This window comes from Patiria miniata, unplaced genomic scaffold, assembly GCF_015706575.1.
Source record: "Patiria miniata isolate m_02_andy unplaced genomic scaffold, ASM1570657v1 HiC_scaffold_5, whole genome shotgun sequence".
Lineage (NCBI taxonomy): Eukaryota > Metazoa > Echinodermata > Asteroidea > Valvatida > Asterinidae > Patiria > Patiria miniata.
This window is the reverse complement of record NW_024037072.1, coordinates 39,969,723-39,995,644: the sequence shown is the minus strand read 5'-3', so window position 1 is coordinate 39,995,644 and position 25,922 is coordinate 39,969,723. Positions and strand designations below refer to the sequence as shown.

The 25,922-nt window shown below is 40.1% G+C and overlaps 1 protein-coding gene across 1 annotated transcript in view; it reads right to left on the bottom strand.

The window, feature by feature from the left end:
• Positions 1-1,108: 1,108 nt before the first annotated feature.
• The window catches only part of LOC119742021 (Bardet-Biedl syndrome 1 protein-like), a 36,067-nt gene continuing 11,253 nt past the window's right edge, over positions 1,109-25,922 (bottom strand). The window contains exons 2-14 of the mRNA XM_038218029.1: positions 25,730-25,809; positions 24,261-24,443; positions 22,923-23,047; positions 19,473-19,561; positions 15,505-15,580; positions 14,025-14,156; positions 10,806-10,912; positions 10,547-10,667; positions 9,530-9,688; positions 5,368-5,596; positions 4,119-4,252; positions 2,815-2,949; positions 1,109-2,070 (exon numbers count right to left, since the gene is read on the bottom strand). Coding sequence (XP_038073957.1) covers positions 1,897-2,070; positions 2,815-2,949; positions 4,119-4,252; positions 5,368-5,596; positions 9,530-9,688; positions 10,547-10,667; positions 10,806-10,912; positions 14,025-14,156; positions 15,505-15,580; positions 19,473-19,561; positions 22,923-23,047; positions 24,261-24,443; positions 25,730-25,809 — 1,744 coding nt within the window. The 3' untranslated portion in view covers positions 1,109-1,896. The remainder of the gene's footprint in view (positions 2,071-2,814; positions 2,950-4,118; positions 4,253-5,367; positions 5,597-9,529; positions 9,689-10,546; positions 10,668-10,805; positions 10,913-14,024; positions 14,157-15,504; positions 15,581-19,472; positions 19,562-22,922; positions 23,048-24,260; positions 24,444-25,729; positions 25,810-25,922) is intronic.

Here is a 25,922-nt window from a genome sequence, read left to right as displayed (position 1 = left end):
AGTGAAAGAAGTTGTCATGTAAAGCTTTCATTTCACATCAATTATATACACACATACATGCAGTGGCGTAGCCACCGGGGGCGTGGGGGCGGTCGCCCCCCCCCCCATGAAACCTTGTCCATGTCCTTGTCCTTGTCCCATGAAACCTTGCCCCATGAAACACAATATCAAATGCCCCCCCCCCCCAGATTTTTGAACTCGTGTCTCATTTACAGGGCCCTTTTATGTACTACAATGTATCTTTTGCTTAGAAAATATATGGGTAAAGTGGTCAGAAATTGCCTCAGATAGCACCACAGAGCATTTAGAATCCAAAATTTCTCGGGGCCCTTAAGCGGGCCCCGAACCCCACGCCTATAGCTCAGAATTCTGGTAGCTGATTCAGTGACTCCAACCTCGAAAACAATGTTCACAAAATTTTCTTATGCCTTTAGCTGAGAAAACCTCGAAAATTATGTTTAAATTATTATCTTTTGTGCTAAGATAATTATTGGTTAAAGTGGTAAGAAATTGCCTCAGATCACACCACAGAGCATCGAGAATCCAATTTTTTTCGGGGCCCTTAAGCGGGCCCCGAACCCCACGCCTATAGCTCAGAATACCGATAGCTGATTCAATGACTCCAACCTCAAAAACGATGTTCAAATAATTATCTTTTGCTAAGAAAATATTAGTTAAATCATGGAGGAAAGTGGTAAGAAATTGCTTCAGATCACACCACAGAACATCTAGAATCCAATTTTTTTCGGGGCCCTTAAGCGGGACCCGAACCCCCACGCCGTAAGGGCTTCGCGCTTCGCGCTTACATCAGTTCTGATCAAGGTATGTCCCCCCCCCCCCCCCACTTTTGAGAAGCGATTGACGCCCCTACATGACGCCCCCCCCCCATGAAATGTTCCAGCCCCCCTCCCCCCCCCCAGCGCCCCCCACTGAAAAATTCCTGGCTACGCCACTGGAAAACACAGTTGATTGATCATCAACCAGTACGTTTTCAGGCTATAGAAAAAAACAAGTTCAACCGTGTCCACTGGGTCAGGTTGTGTTGCTAATATAATGCGTATTGTCGTTTAGGTATCCTTGAAATAACTTTATACCACAGTGAAAGGAGTTGTCTTCTAAAGGTTTTATTTCACACCAATTATATACACACACATATACACTTGTATTAATCCCCCTAGAAAAATAGGCCAGCAGAGTATTCAAAGCGAAACCAAATGCAGTGACCCTTTGTTTGTTTGTTAGGCTGTTTGTTTGTTTGTTGGTTTTTTAGGGGTGTTGGGGTTGTTTGCTTGTTGGGCTGGTTTTTTTCGTTGATGTTTTGACCCAGTGTGGAACAAAAGGGAGCAAAAGTATAATGGGGTCAAAAGTAACAATGACACCATGATCACTCAAGCAGTAGATCTGATGGTGTGCAGCACAGCACTGAATCATCAGTTTCCAGATTTTCAATTATTACAATTCATGTTTAATTTTGCAATTGATTGTATACACTACACACATTTTTTACATCCAGAAAATGGGTGAAACTTAGGAGTTTGCTTATATTCTTGTACATTCTGTGCGCCAGCCATCCACGCCAATGCACATACACTCTGTGTGCACATGTTAAGTGTGGGTGGAAAGCTTAACCTGTGTTAGTGTTCAAACACATTCTATCTAATGAGGGCTTGAAGAAATTACGTCATACATCCAGAAGAAAATAAGCCCTTCCCAGCGCCCTGCTTGGGCCGTGGGTACGGGCGAATCACCCAATGGGAACGTAGTTAAAAGTCGACTGGACATGACTGAACAATGATGGTGCTATTCTTTGTGACATTACGCCAACCGACACACGATTTCGCTTCAGGTCATCCGAGCCAACAAGGGGGTTGGGGAGGGGAGCGCGAAGGTGGATGACTAGACGACCACCATGGTTTCACTGACTGGCATACTAATGACGGCCGTTATGATAGGAATACTCTGTCCCTCCCTCAGGACAAACACCTTGATGACGTCTGAGATGCCCTTGTCACTCAGACACTCGACCAGCGTCTCAAACGAGTAGTTGAGTCCCGGGACCAGCATCGGAACCTGCAGGTCAGAAACATAAACAAAGAACAGAACAGCTGTCAAGCAGGGCAAACAGTGAAGGGACGATTATGACTATAAGCCGCTTAGAAGTTTACCGAGTTGATCAACGTTGTTATTCTTAGTGTTGCGTGTTATTTAGACTGTTACTTCGGGTCTCATTATCTTATCTCACTTCCATATAAAAAAAACACATCTGGAGATTTTGCATAGTAAAGCAATACTATATCAAAAAGAAAAATACTGAAAAGATTTGTGCAATCCCCCCTCCCTCTCTCTCTCTCTGCAATGTGGGCAATCTTTAAGATGCCAACCTCATCCCCATGGTGTCAAGCAGTACGCTCCCACTAGCTGCTCTCTCACTCTGGTACTGGATCATTTGCATGTTCCAAAATCTCGCACAGTATAAATTGGTACGGAATAGTCCGGTTTTTGTCTGGCCATGCTTAAGTCAGTGTTTGTTTTTGTATGCGGTGTCCAGGGTACAGACACAATACAGGTTCTACCGTACTATTGCCTCAAGGTGGAAAGTGGACCCTGGGGCCGATTTCAAGAAATGCTAAGATCTTAGGAAGAGTAACTCTCCTTATCTCACGACTCATCATAGGCTCCATTTCACCAAACTTAAGATGCGTTCAATGCGTCCTAACTTCCTTCCTTGGCAGTGTTAAATAATAACTACCGGTATGCTTAGATAAAGCTTGATTTGAATGGGGGGAGGGGGGGGGGGAATTGCAGAAGGCACACCTCTATCATAGTCTTCTGGAGGGAATAGAGTTTCTCGTCATACAGGAATGTGATCAGAAGCTGCATGGAGGGGTTATTGATGGACGTATTCTGTAGATTCACTGTCAGCTTGAAGGTAGGCCCGATGCCTTGGATCTGTAAACAGGGAAACGAATGACATCTTCAGCTTTAACCCTCCAAGATCCTTTGAAATTGTCCAGTTTTTTAACAGATAATATTGCAGTACTATTCACTAGACACTAGACCAAGTTGCATGGGCTTGATCCTGCCATGAATTTTCCACAGTGGAGGATTTTGGAGGTTCTACAGTGGAAGTATAATCCCGGGTTTGCCGAGGCCGATGGTTAACAGGTTTAAAATCTGACCACAGAGACCTCAAGAAATTAGAGGTACATGCAACTACATGTAGTGGTCATAGATAGGGTCATAGGTATGAGCAACTTACCACGACTACATGACAAGTCTATGACCTATGATGTGAAATTGAGAATTGCCCGATTACCTTCCATCAACATTTCCAATTTTTTTATTGATGGCCATTTTGTACGGCAGCCCACAATTTACATAAATTTGATTGACAAATTTTTCTCTCCAAAATCGCACATATAATTCATTGGGAAGTATCTTCATGAGTTTTTGGTAGTGTCTATAATTATCTAAACTACAGGGCAGTGCAAAAAGAAGGAAACCCACTTTTGACAGCAATTTTCACCTACTTGTTGAGCATATTTCAAAAATTCAATTTAATGGTGTTTATCTTTAAACGTAAGTTACGAAAAAATGATTGCAAATGCATATTTTGTCTCTGAGATATGGTAGTTTAAAATTGTTGTGTGCCAAACCTGTTTGTCCATGGACGGCTTTATTCCATCCGCTTGACTGAGCACCGGAGCTTGATGTGAAGACAAAACACTACACTATACATGTACTTAGAAATGGACAACACTGATTTTGGTGACTTGTATTCAAATTAGCATAATGACACTATTCTTGGGATTTCTTTTTAAGATTTGGTTACCAAGTATAGTTGAAAAGCTATACTTCACTACATTATAAACAGTTCAAATAAGTTAAGAAAGTAAGGTTAAAATTTCTGTCAAAAGTGGGTTTACTTCTTTTTTGCACCACCCTGTACAGTAGGACGGCCCATAGTTTTGGTTAAACTATGTGGAACACGTGCACAAAAAGTGTACATGCATTACTCACAGCATATAATCAATGTACAATGTTTGCAATACCTGCATTTCCTACACAAATTCTGCGAATGACAGGGCGGTGGGTACCAGTAAACGTTGGTAACTGACCTGTGCAGATAGTTTGAGCGGCTCAGCAGGATTGGAGGAGATTGGTGTCAACCTGTTGTCTAGAGACTTGACAAACGACCTGGCCGTGTTGAGCCGCAATCGGTACAGGTCATGCTGGAACATGCGATGCATGGCTGCCAACGAAAAGTATCAATCGTTATTGATGTTATTTCTGTAAATAAAAGCAAGGATTGCTAAGTAGTGTCCAAAGTACCTAGCCATGTGAGCCTGAAGAAAACCAGTAGTTGTGCTCGTAGTCATGAGAATGTACTCATACTCAAACTAGCACTCGTAAAAAAAATATTGCCCGCACTCGTACACATAACAAAGTATTTGTTCTCTAGCAAATGTTCTCCCTAAAGAATTTAACTTTTTTAGAGGAACATTCAGGAAAAGAATCAATTTTTTACTGTTAAGGTAGACTTGATGACAAGTCGTTAGATATCGTATTTTGTCCGGTTTGCGACATATTTAACGACTTGAAGATTATGTTCTCGCACCGTTATTCATATATGCAAGCAGCGCAATACATACATGTATGCAGTGCATTTTTGCGGTGAGATCCAATCGCGCACGGCTATGCAAAAGCGGACTCATTCATTCCGTTAGATGGGGAGTTCTTCTCAATACGTCAGGGACATGTTTGCAGATCTGGCGATGTTTTAACGACCAATTCACTCAGCTTGGTCAATTGTGTATAGAAATAAAAAATGTATCATTGTGATAAGAGTCGTACAAAAGCCGTACAAGATTTCTAGGTCTCCATACGTTTGTGCACAAACATGGATGCGCCCAGCAGGCATTACTTTGTACACGAAGTTAGCGCTCTAGTAATTTAATATAGCTCTATGCTTGGCACCAAGTCTACTGTTAAGGAGGCTTCTGCATTTGTTTAATGCCTAGTTTGACAGCAAAAAGCCCTTGAGAAAACGTGTACCCATTGAAATTCGCTCCTACTCGTGGAGAATACTCGTCTTACTCATGGGCAATATCGCATACGTGCTTGTACTCATGATAAAGTACTTGTACTCATACGCATACTCGCGGCAAAGTACTTGTACTTTTACTCATGAAAATGTACTCGACGACAATGCTGGTATGATCTCCACCAAAATATTTAAAAACAGCTGTAAATTTTCCCATTCAAATGGCAATAAGGTGAAAATTAACATGAAAATAAATGCTGTCAACTTAGGTTTGTATCATTCTTACAGAGAGCTCTGTCTTTTAAACTGATGCGATGCTTTACCTATTCCATTTTCCCTTTCCCTCATAGTCTGGTCTACGAACACTTTGGTCTTCTTGGGCACATTGAGTTTCTGTGTTTGTGCGGGAGGCGGGCCCCTGACTGTATCCTTGTCTTCAAACATGGCGCTGCGTTTCAGGATCTTGATGAGCAGACCGCCGTGTCGCGTGGTCAGGACCAAGGTGCAGTCCTCGCGGCCAAAGCGGCCGTACTGCAGGCCCGTGATCACGTCCTGTCCGAGATAAGGATTATGAGGAATAATGCTATAAGCTGTCTTAAAGCCAGTATCTGGAGTCTGCTTCATTTTTTTGCACATGGCGGGCCGGTGATGCGGCCGGCCAATGATCAACTTTAATGTCATTGTGTCATAAAGTATTACTAAGTACTTCTGTACTTAATAAGGCCTCACTTTCCATACAGTAAACACTTAAACTTCATGGCAACAACTGCTATGGACATAGTTTGACTGGGACTATACACACTTTAATATAAGTGCGCAGGTACTACGTCATGCAACCACCTATAGTGAACCCATGGGCCGTGATCACACTTATACAGGGTGTGTTAAAAAAAATAGGAAACCCAGATGTGAATGTAATTATAAAAACTCTAATAAATATTTTCAAATGTAGTTTAAAGATCATATGTGAAACACCAATGTGTCCTCTTTCCAATAATACCTTGATTGTGTGTCTGTGGCCAGGGATGACTGAGCATTCATTGTTATTCTTTCAAGGGCAAAACCTGTACTGGGCCAAGTGTGTACAAAAGGGTAACTGGTATTCTGGGCATGTGGAACGACTTAACTTACAGAAAGAACACTTTTTTTTCGTTCATACAATTTATTCAATGTTGACACAGGGATATAACCATTCTCATTGTTGAAGTTAACCTCTCATGGCCCAAGGCCTTCAACGTGGCCTCCACCTCTTACCACATAAAAGCTCTGCATGACATCACACATCGTTTCCAACCTTTGCATAACAAGCCATGCAGCCAACAGGGTGTATAACAATGAATAGAATAACAACAAATGCTCTGTCGTCCGTGGCCACAGACACACAATCAAGGTATCGTTGGAAGGTGGACACATTGACGTTTCACATGACCTTTAACTTATTTGAAAATATTTATTAGATTTTTTTATAAGAGGGCGCCCTACATTTTTTTAGAGGGCGCCCCACATGGAGTGAGAGCTGCAACCATTTTGCTCTGTTTAATTTTGTTGATTTTCACCAAATAAATCCTCTCTAATCTTCTTAATAATTAAACATCCTCTAATGTGTGAAATATATACAGTTAGCTGCATCTACCTACTGGAATTTGATGTCAACATGCCTCCAAAAAAAAAGACAAAAACAATTTCAGTTCTTACTTCATTTTCTAAGATTATAGAACGTTATTTATAAACGTACCGTAGAATTTTTTGACAAACACTCTATAACTTCGGATAATCAATATGGATTTCGAGCACATCATTCCACTACACATGCTGTTATTAAATTAATTGACAAATTAACAACTGGCTTAGATGCATCCCTTGCTACAATTGGTATCTTCCTGGACCTGTCCAAGGCCTTCGACACAGTTGATCATGACATCCTTTATCTAAATTGGAATATTATGGAATCAGAGGAGTTGCCTTGGACTGGTTCAGGAGTTATCTTTCTAACCATCAGCAATTTGTATCTATCAATGGAACCCAGTCTACTTATTGTGAAATATCTTGTGGAGTCTCACAAGGTTCTATCTTGGGTCCCCTTTTATTCTATGTATACATTAACCCTAACCCCCTAGGCCCTTGTTGCTTACAACCATCCTCAATCCTCCAAAATCCTCCAAAATTTTTATATGTTATTTCAGTAATAGGAAGTATTGTCAGCCGTTTTCAATCTGTATTGATAATACTAATATTATAAAAACTGATTGTTTAAAGTTCTTAGGTTTAAATATTGATGACAGTCTTTCTTGGAACAAATATTAATCACATCTCTACTGTTATTTCAAGAAACATAGGTAATATTTCCAAGTTGAAATGTACTTTTTCCCAGGATATCTTAATAATGTTGTATAATACCCTTATTGTACCTTATATTACATATGGTATACTTGCATGGGGCAATAGTGGTACTGAAGTCGAATTAATAGAATCCTCAAATTACAGAGATAAAGTATTGGGTATCATTAACAACGTTGACTTTTATGAGCATAGTAATCCACTTTTTTTTATAATTGCAATACTCTAAAAGTTAATGACATTTACTCTCTTCAGCTGGGCTCCTTCATGCATCAACTTATTTACCCAAATCGATTTGTTCCATGTTTTTGAAATATTATGATATGATATGCACCTTTATTTTACAAGACAGTTTAATGAATTTCATAGGTCTTATGCTGGTACTGCAATCTCTAGGGCAATTGTGAAGCATGAGGGTCCCAAGCTGTGGAGCTTGGTTGATATTTCCCTGAAAAATATCTCCAGTCTCTCGCTCTTTAAAGGGAATATACATCATTTGCTTTTGCTGTAATTTTCAGAAATGGATGGAATTGGGGGGTTGGAAATATATAGCAAATATAGTTACACTGACTTTTTTTGAGGTTTTGGGTTCGAAAATGCTATAAAAACCAAGAAAAACAATCATTTTCCTGTAGTCTGGTTCCCTGACTCCATTTAAGAAGAAACAGAGCAGTTTACATATATTGGGGAAAAGGTTAGGGAACCAGTCTAGCTGGCTTGTACCCGTTCATAGGAGTGTAATATCGATTGCAAACAAGTGCGATGGTCAACTGGGGCCAGTATTTGAAAAAAAGCCAGTTTTTTCCAACGCTGATCGGCCGATCAGCGTTGGAAATTGATACAAAAATACCACTTTTCTTGAAAATGACAGTATACCAGGTGCCATGATTTTACAGGATGCTTTACACTGTCATTCACTAACAGTCCAGCAAGGTATTTCAAAATGATTTGGTAGTTTTATTTTTTGATGTTTGCAAATGTTGTATTTTCCCTTTAAGCGCAAATACAAAAATAAGTTATTGGAAAATATTTTAAGTAATTAATTGTTTCTTTTTTTCACAGGGTTGCAGCTGCTTGTTATTCGAATATTCCTGTCTGGTGTTATGTTCCTGCATGGCATTACGCCTGAGGACAGACAACAAAAGGAGCACAAAGGGGCCATTGATCCTCGAAGGAAGGTGCCTATTGTCCTCGAACGCAGGTTTGCGTGCTTAGTCTATGGGAGAGTGTTATATTACAGGGACAAAGGAAAACACAAAGCCAATCCTCGGAAGCATAGCAAAAAACGACTGGGTGTCCTTATGTGTTGTTTGTGTGTGTAACTTGTATATTTTTGTATGATTGTAACTGGGGATCTGTACTCGACAAGCATTGCTTTTTAGGGATCCCTGTCCACATATTTTGTATACATTTAACTCTGATTGTCTCTTTTATGTGGAAAATAAAGTGAATTGAAATTAATGAATTGAAATAATTTACATTTATCTGGGTTTAATTTTTGTGAATACACCCTGTACTTGACTTCTCCTTGGATGCCACTAGTCTGCCCCAGGTAAAGATATAGTCCATTATTTGTAACTTGTGCATTTTGTTCGTTTGAAGCAACAAACGTACTAAAAATCTGAAGAAGGGTGCTGAACAACTAACCTGATGAAGTTTCAGCTCAGCTTCAGCTGTATATTCCGAGAAAAACAGCATTCTAGGATCCGATTTCATATCAAAAGTTGCTGAATCATGTTTTGAATTGGGCCTGAATTCAGCGTCCGAGACACGTTCTCACTGAGCCGAATGCAGCTATGCGATGTCGCGCACCGATCCGACGAATTATAGCAAGCGTAGTGCGAACGCTTGCACGCACTTCGCCGAATAAAAAAAACGAACCACTAACGGAAATTTCTTATGGTGCGTCTTAAGACGCACCGTTGGAAAGGCCTTCTTTCGTTGATTTCTTCAAAATGACAGCTTGCAAGAAAGAAGAATTTCACAGGTAGTTTAGTTCCCTTACTATCTTTCAACCAAGCACGTTTTTCAACAATAATTACGTCAGTTACTTTTTGGATAGCTGCAAATGATGGACTATAGCTTTAACAAAATGCTTTGGACCACATCACGACAGACAATTTTGATTCAATGTGAAAGTAAACTCACCCCACACTTGATGGTGTTAATGAGGTACTTCTCTCTGTAGAAGTGCACCTCACAGTTATCTAGCGCCACCATGACAGCTTTGAAGCCCTTCTGTCTGTGGTCCATGATGGACATGGTGGTGATGCTGGATGGCAGGTAGACTGTCCACAGCTTCTTGCCCTGTAAGAAAACACAATGACAAACTCTAAGATGGTTTCTATTTATTTATCCATTGTAGTCGCAAATCAGTTGCTGCAACTTAGTAGCACATTTTGACCAATCCACTTGTAAATCTAAATTTGGGGGATCATCCTTACTCGCAGCAGGAGCTGAATTGCAAAGGACACAGCTACAACACGGTCGAGCTAAAGGCATGTAAAGGTGCCGTCTTCCACCGAGTACAGCCAGATCGAAAGTCTTGTTTTTGGCAGAGGGAGGAAAATTGAAAAACTCGGAGAAAAACCCTCGTGGCATAGGAGAGAATCAACGAACAACTCTACTCACATTATGAACTGGGCCGAGAATTGAACCTGGGCCACAGTGGTGAGAGGCGAGCGCTTTTAATAGAAACTGAGCCACCCATGACACTTTTTGCGCCATGAGCGTCATTTATGGCGGATAATGGCGCCACGAGCGTCATTTATGGCGGATAATGGCGCGGTATAAATTTCCGTTATTATTATTATTATTATTAAATGCAAATTTGAATGACTGTGCACTACATGTCACTAGAAAGTCGTTTTTTTTGGCAAAGGAGGTTGATGACTTGACTGTACCTTCGTGTTTGTAATGAAAGGAGATAAAGTAATCAGTATCTGTATATTACGCAAACGCATACTTCAACTTTTATTGTAAAAAATACCCATGATCTTACATTGAGGGTGAGTAGGTGAGTTCTGGCAAAATAACAATTCACCACCCCACTGGTAAAAGAATACCCGACTTCACTGTAAAACACGGCACAGTTTGGTCTATGCAACCCACCACTACTGAACAGAACCCCTTATAGTCTGCCCCCACTGGCAAATGAACACCCACCTTCATTGTGTAGCACTGCAGCGTCTGGTCCATGCAACCCACCACAATGTTCTTGCCGACTCTTTCCAGACCGACGGGCTGACTGTTTAGCTCCACACAGTGCTTGGCAATCTTCATACCTCTGTGGGTTAAACAAAAAAAATCAAATTTTACACAAAAAACATGATCTTGTCTCACTTTTCTCTAGTCAATTGTCTTTGTTCATTCTTAAAATTAAAATAAGAAAAGTACTAACATTACATTGTAGAGTTCGCATTACCTTTTGAGGGCATAGATGTTGCCATCCCTGCAGGAGATGATGATGCGAAACTCGACATCGTAAAGACCACTCACGCTCATGAACACAGGAACGCTGGGTAAAGACATCTGGCAAATCAAAAACCAATTCATTCAATGAGTTTATAAGAAAAGGTCTCTCAAACTACTTATAACGAAGCAACAGGTGTCTGTAGCACCCTCAATGGTCAGAGGAGAGATGCGGACCTTTTTGTTGTCATCATACAAGTTCGGGCGAGGACCATTAGTCCACAAGTGGTTGATTTGTGATGTAACTTACGCCTGCGCACTAATAGCAACGTGTGGACGCCTCTAGTCAAATGCTGGTCAAAACGCCATCATGAAACTTCTTGGTCCTGGCTCCCCGTTGTGCTTTATGATGTGTATGGCTATTGGTAACCAGCAATGGAACGATACACTGTGATCTGTTCCAAATAGTCAACTATACAGGGTGTCCTGAAAAAAATGGTGCACGTAAACCCCTTTTGCTAATTTACAACCAAAATTTTCTGCGGATGATTACACCATCTTCAAGGTAATAGATTTAGCTTGAGAACACTGTTTGTTTCATTGAGATTGCTTTTGTAAATCCAAAGATATGTTTGAATAACGGCAAAGCCAAGAAACCCATTTTGTGCCACTTTCTGTGAAGCAGTTAAAATCAGTATAGTCCTAGTCTAAAACCAAATCACTTTATTGTTAGTGATTTTAACATTTTTAAGCAGAGTGTGCAATATTTATTTATATTTAATTGAACTCCTTCATTGAAGTTTTAAAGAAGTGAACCTGTCTGTACTATTGAGTTGTTTCAACATAAGAACAAAACCCTATATTGTCGTGTGAATGGAATGTTTGTCTTACACCCATAGGGATAATCTTATCAAAAAAGCCATACTGGCATTCGCTCTTTTCACGCTTCCGCCATGGGCATGCAGAGCCTCGATCTGGCAACTTTACACAATGAAAATAGTCGGTTCAGTGATTCCCGTGTCGGGGTTCAGATCACTGAACCGGTTATATTTATTGTGTAAACTTGCCAGATCGAGGCTCTGCATGCCTATGGCGGAGCGTGAAAAGAGTGAATTGTCTGATCTTTGAAGCACTCGTTTCCTTAAAGTGGCACAGAATGTTTTTTTGGCTTTGCGGTTATTCAAACATATCTCTGGATTTACAAAAGCAATCTTAATTAAACAAACGGCATTGTCAAGCTAAATCTGTAACCTTGGAGATCGTGTAAACATTTGTAGTAAATTCCGGTTGTAAATTGGCGAAAATTGCGGGGTTTACATGTACCATTATTTTCAGGACACCCTGTAGTAGTCCAACCACCCATGATTTGAGCGAAGTTTATGGTTCACTATAGTTTACACCTGAACTTGTTCTTTTCTATAACGCCCGAATGGGTGGGCTGGGTACGATCAATTTGAATGTAATATGTATCGAGCATAAACCATGCCTTTGTAGACCGGTACCCACCTCCGTATTATTCTAAGTAGGAATGATAATGAAGGGACTGGAAGCCAGTCAGTGGGCCTTCCCTGGTATACACCCTTTGCATATAGTAGCCATCTCTGTTTTTTTATCAATTTGATTCATTAACCCTAACCCATCAAACCCCAATGGCATGTTTTGTTGCAATCTGTCAGGATGGGTACAGTACCCCATTGGGTTGGCGCACCTCCAGAATCAAATTCAAAAATATGTGTGTGCAGTTTCCCATATATGGTGTTGGAATTTGCCAGGATGGGTATGGTTCCAAGTAAATTATGCTAGGGAGTTAGGGTTAACAATGAATACAAGGGTCCACTCATGTTTATCACTGTGGAACCAACGCCTACACCTCAAAGGTAGTCAGTGTTGTGGTCGAGTAACTGGAGATGACTTCGAGTCAAATGGGCTGAGTATGAGTCTGAGTCTCAAGTCAATTGATTCAAGTCCGAGTCACAATTCATTAGGTGTTGGGCCTCAGCCCAACACCTATTGTTATTGTAAGAATTTACTATTTTTTTTATTATTCTTCAAGACACATTCTTCTCCGGAACTGTTTGTCAAAATGAAAACATATATGAACTTCAATTGTCAATCCATGAATGCACAACCAACTGAAGATGTGCTTTTTTGCAATTACGTCATCATGACGTCATCATGGGTCACGTGACGTCACTTCAAAAAATAATCAATTTAATCTTTGAAATTCAATATAAAATCAACCGTCAGAGACCGCAACTTGAATTTTGCAGGAATCGACATGATAATATATGATCTTCATTTTATCTTGTGCGCGTAAAATCACATGACCCTTCCTTCCGGTCGAAACCGGAAGTGCCTAATAATTTGAAAGTGGAAAAAGATATGAACTTGCTTTCAACGGTGTTGATGTCTGCCTGGATTGACCTTTCAAAAAAAATAATTGGTGACGTCATGAAGAGTTGGAGCGCCCTCTAGCGGCAGGTTAAAAAACGCGAAAAACGCATTTTCACTTGATGTCTGTGGCGAAGTTTGCGGTAATCGCTTCAAAATTAATGTACGTGATGACCTTAATGCAGACAACACCTGTGCGCGAAAAAAAATTGATTACGTCATCAGACCGGAAGTTACAATAAAAAGACCTTTAAACCTTCAAAAATTGCTAAAAAATCAACCGTGATAGATATAATCAAGATTTGGCTGTATATAGCACAGTTAAAATAGCTCTTGAACTTTCTGGTAATGACGTCACAATGACGTCATCAAGTATCATATTACAAGCAATCAAAGATTACTAGATTTAATCTTTGAAAATCAATATAAAATCAACTGCTACAGATTTGATTTTGTTTTTATGGCAATCGATACAATATTGCAGGGTCTTCATTTTTGGTATTAAGTGCAAAATCACGTGACCCTTCCTTCTGGTCAAAACCGGAAGTGCCCTATTATTTGAAATTGGCAGAAGATGCGAACTTGCTTTCAATGATGTGAGTGTCTGCCTAGGCAGTACTGTACAAACATTTTACAGGTGACGTCATCAAATGTTAGAGCGCCCTCTGGCGGCATGTTGAAAAATTCAAACATGGATTTAAACATGCATATTTTGAATTGATGTGTGTGGCAAAGTCTGCGGTAATCCATGGCCCAACACCGTGTGGTTGTTCATACAACCTCTAGTTTTTATTGAATCCCTCTAGATGCGCAGACATGCGCTAGTGCCCCTGACTTATACCTTTGCAAGAATAGTGAATGCTTCAGGGTCCAGTATGTAGACTTCTTTGCTCTCTGTGCCGGCTACGATGCAACTGATGGCATCCTCATCAGCGGAGGACTTCTTGAGGGTATCCATGCAGGTTATCACCGTCTGCCAATCAGAGAGTGAGAAAGAGGTATCAACAAGTGCCCACCTGTTTGTAGTCGAGTCCATCACAAGTCTAGTCACAAGTAAATCACACGTCCATCACAGGCATCAGGGGATGTACAATACAAAGGAAGATTTTTGCCACAGTTCATTTGAATCACTTGTGACTTGACTTGAGACTGAAGGACTTGCGATGGATTGTTGAGGACTTGGGGATTTGTGATGGACATCGGTGCCAACATGTGGGAAAATGTCAGTTCTTGACCAGGAGAGATCTTAGGGGCCAATATCAGGGGACTATTAAGTTTAGAAATTTGCAACACGCAGACAATAAAGGCTTCCCTCTTTTATTCTTTGATTCTCATTTCCGACAGACCCTATTTTGAACTCCCTACCCATGACTTATAAAAACAAAACCTTTTTATTATTGCCGAACCTGTCTGAAACCCCCACTACAAAAAAAAATATTTTTTTTTTTAAGACACCTTAATATTTGTTTAGCAAATACTGGTTACCAGCTGAATTGTCCCTGCAATGTACATCTCTTGTAACTGGTTCTCAGCTGATTCATGCCTTGCATGTAAAATATGGGTTCACACTATGACCTCAAGAACAAAACAAATCCTGGCCAGCTTTGCTCAATGAAATATTCCCTACAATTCCGCAAGGCAAAGATGAGCTCCTCAGTATTTCACCAGCCAATAGTTGACACAGAAACTCAAATTTTGAAACGATTAGACTAGACCGGCAAATGCTTGAATCTTAAAAAAAAAAACAATCTTAAAAAATTACATCCTTCCAATGCAAAATTCCAGCTTACAACATATTGATCTCTGTCCCTGCTCCTCTGTCAGATTTGAACCAGCCAGCAGACCCTGGCAAGCTTCATGGTCGAGTGGTTAAGATGACTGCACAAGTAAGCAGGAGGCCATGGGTTCGAGTCCCACCCAGGCAAAATTGTGATTTTTTTTTTCTCACAACCTCTGACATTTTCAGTTATTTAATACAGTAGACAGCATATAAGATTACATTTAATGTGATGCGATCAAGCTACATGAGTCGTTTGTTGACCCTGGTCAACATTTTTTTAATCACAGATTTGATAAAAGCATAACTGCTGTGAAAACCGCATGCTGATATCATCTTTAGTTCAAAAATCATGGAAGTTGGAACACCAAGAGATGTGATGAAATGATGTGATGAAGTGGCCCAATTTTGGCCTGTATCTTTAAATAAAAATTCCCAACAAACGACTCATTTAGCTTGATCGCATCACAAATGATGAGCAAAAGCCACATTTAAAAACTTGCACATCAAAACTTGTTAAAGTTGGCTAACTAATTCTTCCTACCTGTCTTTTGATGGTCGTCTGTTTATGCAGATTAGCAAAGCTCTCCATCTGCTCTTTGTCTGGCAACATCAAATATCTGAGGGAAAAAAACAGGTGCATACTAATAAAGATGTACACATGAACCATGGCCTGGGAGGCGGCTATAATGAGGCATCAGTGTTAAATGTACCAATAAACTGAAATTGTATTGACATCAACAGCAAGTGTTTTTGGCCTCCAAGAGCTTACTTAGCACATTGACTGGTTCCTGCCAAATAAACATGATAACTGGAACAGTATAAGGATCGGGAACCAGCTATTAAACTTCGGCAACATCATCCACACTGTGAAATTTGTCAAGCTTATGTTTTTGAAATGATCTAAAACTGAAGATTTCAGCTAGTAATTTCATAAAACTGGAAGTTTTCTTTTCTGTTCACATGGTTTTTTTTCTTCTAATTTTATGTATTTATTCCAAGCATTGAAACTCATTTTTCGTACGTGTGATCACTCAGTCCATGATCCACCACGCACACAGCGCGACTCGCAACATAAATTGTGTTACCGTCGAACGTGCACTTAATGACTGCATGTACATGAATTTCCTTTCATTTTAAGTTGGAATTTTCAGCCTAAAATATTGTTTTCTTTTAATTCAAAGTAAACTGTAAAAATTTATGGTGCAAGTTTTGATTGTTTTAATTGTGCTTTTCAAAATATGTGGCACTTTACACAGTGTTTGAACTGATTAACTGAACTGGTTCAGTTTGGTTCAGAACTGCTATGTTCGATGAATTTTGGTTCGGTTCAGCGGATCAGCCGCAGCACTATCTTTGATGTACAATTTTTAATACATGAAGTACTTATTATTATGGGAAACGGGTCATTTGACTGCGCAATAGTCGTAGCCTTGTTGCCATTTTGTGATTGGTCAATTAACGACGTTGAAGTACATGTACGCAAGTACGTATGGTACCATGTACACGTACACGTACGGGCGCCGCATGTACATGTTCATCGTAAAAGGCCAGATTCTGCAGGTTTTTTGTGACACATTTCGTTCACATAATGATACAGAAAGGGGGAAAAGAAAAATCATTTCACAAAACCCTACTGTGTATATATCTCGATATTTAAATGAACATTGCAAGCTATCTGCAATAATTCGTTGGACATTAATTTTGTGCATAAACTTTGGGAACGGAAGAATTACTTCTCTCTTTAAAAAGAAACTTATATTATTCATCTATATTCATGCTTTCTTTAAAAAAATTATTTTATGAATGTAAATTTATTAATTTTATGTTCATATTATGCGTATTAAATTGATCCCTGCTTTTCTCTTCAATCATTGTTTTAATTAAAAAAAAAAAAAACCTCCCTAATATCTAAAAAGGACTGATAATGCGACCGGAAGAATTACTTAACACTCCAATTCCGTATTCACTTTCATGCATTTATTATAGGGGTGTGTCTAAACGATCTCACGATGTAATCATAGATCATTTGGAAAATTGGAAATTTATTTTCTTTACATGATGTTCATTTATGAAAACAGACCGTCACTTAAATGATTCTGAACGTATTGTATACTAGTGCGGACGGATCCCAGGTGCATAAGCAGCACTACTTGCGACCGCGCTTACATGCAGCTACTTGCACTGGAGATACGAAGACACCATCAAATGAACGTCGTTCATTGTCCAATCACAAAATGGCAACAAGGCTACGACTATTGCGCAGTGTCATTTGGGTCTCATAGACTTGTGCACAAAATGTTTCCATCTTTAATGCGTCCTAACCCCAATTTAACATTATTACCACGAGCAATCGATCTAGCCTATTCGCGACTGTAAAATTTTGCCTCTAAATTGGAGCTGTGACATTAGGGAGACATTGAAATGTCTCCCTAATGTCCGGTGTCTCCCTGAGGCTTTAATTAATGACAGCAAAATGTCTCCCAAAGGTACAATTAACAGGTATTCAGTCAACCCCTACACAATTATTCCTGTGTTCAAACCCCAAAAATGCACTTGGGACAAGATTCTCATTCAGCCGGTACAGTGTATGCGACATCAAGGTACTGTGGTTGTGGGGCATGTCCATAATATTTAACGGCAATGATTGTCTGCAAACAAACGATAGCCTACCATTTCGGGCGGAATAATTTCACAGGGGTATTTGGTATCAGTCATTTCTTCATTTTGAAAAAGGTGTTTTTCTCATTAAATTGCTGGGTTCATTACCGGATAATATGCGTTATCCCGCAAGCGCGAGTGGAACATGTAATAATGTAGTGCGTCTGTGTCCCATATGCCACGGGGCCGAATATGGAACACAGATGTGCTACATTTTCAATGTTCCAAAGGCCTGATAGGGATAACAAACGGTGACCGGCTCCACAAAAAAGGGTATTAAGTCGCTCTGAGCATTATCGTGCAATGGCCTGCTCAACATTGAGAGAGTAAAAATTTTGTCCAAATGTGATTTTAATTTTTTTGTCATGAATGACATCTTTATTACCTACAGTTTCAGGGGTGATTCACAGAAATGATGATTTTGATGAACAAAGTGCAAAAAACAACCATTTTGCGTGCATCGTTCTGTTGTTCTACATTAAAGCCAGCTATTTCAAAGCCTGTTTTCTCATATTCTCATGTTTTCATCATATGCAAATACGTCATATTGCCAGATTGGGAGGGACTATGGAGCTCTATTATATACCAAATGAAAGCTTAGGGCCCGTGACCATTCAGCCCCGGTATGAAAAGGGCCCCCCGGTTAGCTCGTCCCCTCCCAAGAAGTCCTCTCGTACCGTCCCAGCTACCAGCCCAGGAGCTGGTCCTGTTGCTAATCAGGAACTCCTCTATCCTGGGGTCTATTGTTTGCAAGTATTGACACATGTATATCCCAGAAGAAACCTGCTTGTGGTTTCATCTCTCAGCGCGAAACAATAGAACACTTTTGTCGGCACAGATCAAAACCCCTGCCATGGGGTTTCGCGCACAATGGGACCGTAAATTACCAAGGCATTATGGAAGGATTTTATCTTTAATCCGGTAAGTCTGCTATTGTTCTGCTCTGGACGTTCTCTGAAGGGCAATAAATTGATGCACCTGACTGACTTCAAAACTTCTGGTCAGACAGGACCATGTACCGGACGAGACTGGGCTGAAGACCGGACTGGCTCTGGACCAGACGAGGTACCGGGGGCCCTTTTCATACCAGGGCTGAATGGTCACGGTCCCTTACATTGTGGGCTTTCCCACCATGTATATTTTTATACTCAATTTTAACTTTTTTTGCGACACAATACCCTTTTTTTGTGGAGCCGATCACATATTTATTCTCAAGCTAACTTGACGCACAGTAAAGATGGAACACACACGCTGTAGACGAACTGTTCAGCGGTTATCCTATAACACGTGAGTGCAGCAGGAATGGCGCACACATCTCAGAATAGCACAGTATGGAACGTGGTATATGGGATAATAACACACTGTTATTGCCATGGATCGACCAATCAGGATCGAGGATTCAAGTTTGTTTGAAGATAACTACCAATGTTCCTACGAGTCTTTAACATGTCAACAGATGAACTCTAAATTCTGGATAAAATATAAGTGGGTTGAAGAATATCCTATATGGACTGATGAAACACAAGCCCCACAGCTTTGTGCAAAGGCTGCCTGGCTTGTTTGTCCTCAATAATGAAGAGTGAAATGTAAATTACACACATGGTCCACCGGAAATTGCTTTCCTCATAGAGATACAAAACATGCAGATGAATTATTAGTTTGTACATGTTATCAGTGTCAAAACCATCCTTCCCTGCATTGAAGTGAGAAAGCCACACAGCACCTTGATAAACTGATTGCCAATGGATCAACTCAAGGACTGATGGGTTTTTTTTAGGGAGGGGGGCGGATTTGCACTTAACAAATTCCTTCTTTCCATTAGGCCAGAAGCATCCAATGTTTTGTGCGTACCTCAGAGATCTGACTGTCAGCGCTCCTTCATTTCCTTCGCGTCGGATGCTGTCCAGCATTTCCCGCAGCACTGTCACGTCAATCTTGTCCTGTGCAAGACCAGAAAGACTCTGAATTACGGTTGTCTATTAGTAAACCTCAAGGGAGATAACATGCCGGCAAAAAGGCAAAATCTACTGATGGATGAAACGCATTGTGAATCTCTAGAGTACACTGACATGAGTGAGTAAAGTGAAGATGACAATTTAACAAAAGTACAGTGTCAAGGTGAAATGCTTCTTCGATGCATTGATGTCTCTATTGTTAATGCTCCCTAATGTGGCGCAGCCCTCAACCTGGCGCACTTTGATTTTTTGCCTCCAGTGCTAGAGCAAAGATTTTACCTCAAATTTCACCGCAAGTGAAATTTCATCAAGCTCTAAACCTTTCCGTTCATAAACCTTGAGTTTACCTACTCATTACGAAGTTAAGGGACACATTTAATTTGGCGCAATTTTCCGATTTTATTTTGAAGAGCGCAGTGAACTTTTTAAAAATGCGCCTAAAAATAAGAAAATAATTATCTAACAAACACATAGTTTGATAAAGTGTGTGGAGATAATAATGGTTTTATCAGAATTTGTCAACTCTAAAGAAATTTCTAAATGTTTACCTGGAAAGTGCCCCACGTTAGGGAACACTCGGCTGATTTTGTGCCCGATTTCCGGATGCCACCGTTTTGGCATTTCCGACTTAATTTCATTACCCTAAAATTGTTCACACAGGGTCAGTAGCAAGAATTATTAATTAAGGTTATACACGTAGTACCAACATTTAAATGAAAGAATTTCAAGCTTGTCAACAAGGAGCTTGGGCAATGCTGCCTGAGGAAAGTCAGAGGAAACATCAAAGTGTGCCACGTTAGTGGACTCCACTATACATGTACTTGCACATGTAGCCAATAAGCTCATTGTACACAGTATGTACATGTATGTAAGTTAACCCTTACCCTACTTGACCCTCCAACGCATGCCAATTGTGCCTCAAGAAAATCTCCTATGTTTTTTGCATGGCCCTCCAATATCTGCCATGTCATTTCAAGGGTAACTGGACAGGCACTCCAATACATGCCACAGAGAACAATGAGAGTCCTCTGATAACAAAGTGAGTGCCCCCAGCTGGTCAGTATCAGGCACCCTCCAGGGCCTCCAACTCCTGCCAATTAGAGCCTTCACTGCTACATCAAAGTATCCTCCAATAAACTGCAGCTGGAGGGCATTGGCATAACCAACTGACATGCAGTAAACTACCCTCAGAGAGTAAGGGTTAAGGTTTGTACCCACGAACAGGACCGGTTACATTTCAATATATTGAGACCAAAGAAACATGCTGGGATGCACCACAATCCAAAAGGGGAAAAACAAATGGAAGGAAAATGTAAAGGAGTTTTAAGACACAAGTCTACATTCAAAGCCCGGCGCACACCTTTCCGATTTTGCTGCATCATCAGATCATCGGGCCATCGTACAGAGGTGTGCGCTGAAAATTCAGACCGATCTGACCGTCTAGGCCCAGGGAGACCGGATGAGATCAAACATGTTTGATTTTTTCGCATCCACTTTCACCGGATCTGACTTCACTGGACGAAATTTTTATGTTAACCAATCAGATCCATGAAGGAAGTCACGGGGTTGTCATCATGTGACTGGTCATCACTTGACCAGGCATGCAACTGGGATGTCACAAAAAAGAGGAAATTCAAATCTTTCCCAGACTTTGTACAGTGTTTTTCTATTTTCAATGGCACACATTGGGAGTGAAAAAAAGAGGAAATCAGCTGATCCGAGGAAAAGTTACATGCCTGCTTGACTGATCATCACGTGACCGATTATAGAATGGAATTAGTTAATGTGGCGGTCTAACCCCAATGGTGACAAAAAAACGTACGGGTGATGAAATGATCCAGGAAACCGGTAAAATCGGGAAGGTGTGCGTCGGGCCTCAGACAGAAAAACAGTCAGTCAAGTAAATCAAAAGTCCAGTCACAAGTAAATCACAAGTCCACTCACAAGTAACAGTGGATGAACAATAACAAAGAATTGCCTTTGTCAAAGCTCATTTGAATAGCTTGTGAGTTGAATTGGGACTGGAGGACTAGTGATGGACTTGAAGGGACTTGTGATGGCCTGGAATACTTCCCTGCAGAAATGAGTCTTATGATTGCCGCATCACAAAGTTAACCTAAAAAGATAACTATGCGATGACATGAACAGATTTTATGAAATTGCTTCTTTTCATTTTATTACCAATGATAGAACATCCTTGTTGAAAACGTGTCATTTGTTATGACATCAAAAGGCAATATTCAGGCTGTGGAGTGGTGTGGGTGTATTGAGTTACTCGGCGGGAGTAATTGACCAATCATCATAAAGCAGACAGGTGATTGACACTTGGTCAACTGTCCCCTCCCCCACAGACGATTATAAACATCTACCCCTGTGGGATTGTATATTCATCTCTTCATGTCACTGAAAAGTAAAGGTAATGGACCCAATTTGCAAACATTCAAAAATGAGACTGTCAAAATATCACGAAACATCCTACTTGATTGCAAGTAAATAATAGATCAAGCCTCCTGTGAAAATCATTGCGCCTGGTGTGCTGTTGCTTTCAAATAAAGAAGAATTTACCATCATTTCCTTGTGATTGTTAGGACCACACCATCGCTCGTTTAACAGAAACCTATGCTTTGCGTTGAGAAAAAGGAAGATGCATTTTCACAGTTTTCTCAAAAAAAAAAAAATCTACTGAGCTGAAAATTGAACAGGCTAGTTTCTTAATAACCTGCTTCAGATTAATTGTTTTTGGATGTCTACTACATTAACCCTTTAGCACTTGAATTAAATTGAATTACACTGTATGTACTCCTCCATAAATCAATGAAACCATAAGGTGCTGTGGCAGTTTTGGGCGGTATGAGGAGTAACAGGCAGGGCGGTTTGGTGCGGTACAAGGTCTAAAGGGTTTAGGAATGCATCAGAATTATAAAACCGTAGATGTCAGATGTAAAAGGGACAGGGAAAAAAAGTAGACCCCAAATTTATAGAAATGACAGTGAAATCAGCTCATTGAAAAATCTTGGTTTCAAACAGGGATAATTATCAGGCATGCAACTAGGAAGTCATAAAAAAGAGGAAAATCAAATCTTTCCAAGACTTTGTACAGTGTTTTTCCATTTGTAATGGCACACATGGGAAGTACAAAAGGAGGAAATCAGCTGATCCGAGGAAAAGTTGCATGCCTGAATTATGAGAAAAATAATGGTTTGTATCACGTCGTCAATGCGGTGCAATAAATAATAAAAACCACAGGACCATACACCATTGTAGAAATCGATGAAACCAAGAAAACTTTATGGCTACTCTAATCCACAAACCTCCACTGATACAATGAAGACAGTGTACCCCATACCTCTTTAGCTTGATTCCACAGGTCCTGTTCCACTGGGTTCACATCCAACGGAGGCAGGGTAAACTTGAAGTAGGGCCGCAGGTTCTTATAAACATACAGGTAGGGGCCGGACGCAACTGCGATAGCTGTCGGTGATAAAAGCCACGAATAGATCAAGTTCTGTGAATTAACTTGCAAAACTGTTCTTTCTCCATCCATTGGTGTTTTCTTGGCATTTTTACGATGTCTAATCCGACTGTACCTGCAACAGTGCACCACGGCCATGCATGCATAGACTGGTTACCGCATTTCCATCATGCCTTCTGTGGCCCTGTGGCGGCGCGGCGGGAACCAGTCATCACTGCATTGAGCATTACGCATGTATTTTTATCGTCACCGTGACATCGAATTGGGAACTTGTAAAAACAACGAAGGTTTCTTCTTACAAAATAGTGAATGTAAGTAGGCAAACAAATAAATACAAGCATTTTTGACACAAAATGGTTGTTGAGAGGTGTTTTGTGAAGAGAAAAAAGACAAAAAGATTTTTATAATTTATTTATTCATTCATTATTATTTTTTTGACTTGCCGATAAAATGTTTAGGGTCGCTGCCTAAAAATAGCGTCAGTCAGGTAACCAGAAGCGGAACTATTTTTTTTTTGGCCTAAGCTTTAAAAATTGTTCTTTTTGATTCCCTTTTAAACTTTTTGTTATCTGAGGTAAAGTGTATGCAGGGTGGGCCAAAAAACCCCGCAACATCATACTTCCAATATCCAGAGACCTAAACCATTGATATGTATGGCTAGGAAATTTTGTTGGAAGGAAAATTCGGTCCAGTAGTTTTGAATCCAGCGCAATTTTTGTGAACCAAAGTCAGGGGCTCTAATTAGGATTATGAATTAGGATTTCAATCCTGGTCATGTTCGTGTTATTCATCCAAGACCAAATAACCCCCGACTTTGGTTCACAAAAATGGCGCTGAAATTAAAACTACTGCACCGATTCGGGAGTTCTTGGTATCATTTTCCTTCTAACAAAATTTGCTAGCCATACATATCAATAGTCTAGGTTATTGGAAATATGAGGTTGAGTTTTTTTTTAACCACCCTGTATATACCGGTAACCACATTTTTGGGCCAAGTTGCATCCTTAGTTGGAATTTTAAAAAAAATTAAACGAGAAGACTTGCATAAACATAAACAAAGTATAAACATATAAACAAAACTAGTAAGTGTGGCATGTGGTTAAAGTTACACTACACAACTAGAAACTGGTGACTATATTTTTTAGAGTCAGACAACCACTCCCACCCAAAAAACACCAACATTTATGAAAATCAGTGAATTTAAAATCTTGCCTGGTACTCGGGGTTCATTGGTGTCCATGAAGAACGTACTGACCCCAGTGGGCAGCTCAATGATGGCGTTCTCACTCATGAGACTGGTTCCCTTGTACACTTTCAGCTTCATGTTGGCGGAACCGGTACCCAGGTCTGCGATAACCAGCTTGTTCTCACCATCTCCATTGATGTCAGAAAAGGCTTCAAAAATAGAAACCAAACTTCGTCATAAAAAGGCTTTTTCATTAGGGACTTGTCCGTTTTTAAACCTGCTACCAAGAAAGGGGCATCTCTTTGGTTGTACAAGTCTAGCGCAAGAATGCTCTGAATGGAAAAGTGCATCGCTGAAGGCAGCAAGCAGAAATAGCCAGTTTGCTTACTGGTACGTCATGCAACGGCTCTCGCGTTCCCACAAAAATCAAAGCTGCTTGGCCTGTAAATTGGTTTCCCACAGCACTAAACATACATGATGCTCAGAAGCATCTTTTGTCATTGAATTTTCAAGCTTCCCAACATTTTATTAATCCTGCCAGGGAGAACATCTTTGTAAAAATTGTGCCTCTCTCCTCATTTGTTGAGTCTTGGAAACCAGACGCGCTGTCAGACAATAGAACTAAATCGTTTCAATTCATGAGCAAATAGTTATTCGAAATGTGTGTAATGCATGCACTATGCACATTTATGAGTGTGGCACAAAATATTCACTTGATTGTAGGGAGCCGTACCTTGATGTCATCAAAATAGGCTTGTAGCAAATGCTCCTGATAGCTTTTGTTTGACTTCTGGCTAAGGCCAAAAAAAAAGTCTCCGGTTTCTGGTATGGAGCTTGCCCCAAAAGTGGTGCGGTGACGCAGCTTTTTTTTTTTTTTTTACCGTTTTTTTTCCTTCAAATGTCGGCTGATGACTGCAAATGGTGCCCGACTAAATATAGTGCAAATATATGGGAGTCCAGAGATGCCACATAAAGCTTATACTCGATCGTAACCCCATCTCAAAACATGTTAAAATTGTGCAGCAGCAGGATTCCAGTCAATCCAGTGAGTTTGGCGGTTTTGAGACATCATCTTACATTAAAAAAAAAATACTTTTCACTTTGCCGACGCGCATGGCTACGGTGATGCGCCCGCATACCAGAAACCGGAGACTTTTTTTTTGGCCTAAGCAGAGGGGGCGGAGCACCTTTTCAACACTGATATTTTCACAGCTAAAGTTCTCCTTATTTACAAATGTAGGTTTGACGTTGTAGATTGTTTAAAATATATATAATCTTCAAATTTAGTCACCGCTTGCCACATTAGACTTTAAAGTGACTGATCTTTAAAAAAGAACCAAATATAAAATTTGAGGGAAAGTTTTCCTCCAAAACATTAAAATATGCTCATAAGTTACGTAATCGAAGTCAAGACAACTAAATGTCTGCAAGAAATAATCTTCTGATACAAGACATTATTTAATAAGGAAAAATGCAATTGTACTATTGTACTTACCCATACATGATGAGAATGTGTAGAGACTGGCCACTGGATCAAAGTGTGCATCCAACCATTTGGAATTACCCTCATGAGTACTGTCGGGTAAAAGAAGCCAAAGAAATCATTACAGACTACTTCAAACATTAACGTTATTCTAGGACGGTAATCAGGAATTTTCAATGTAAAATGTCATTAGTATTTTTCTTCC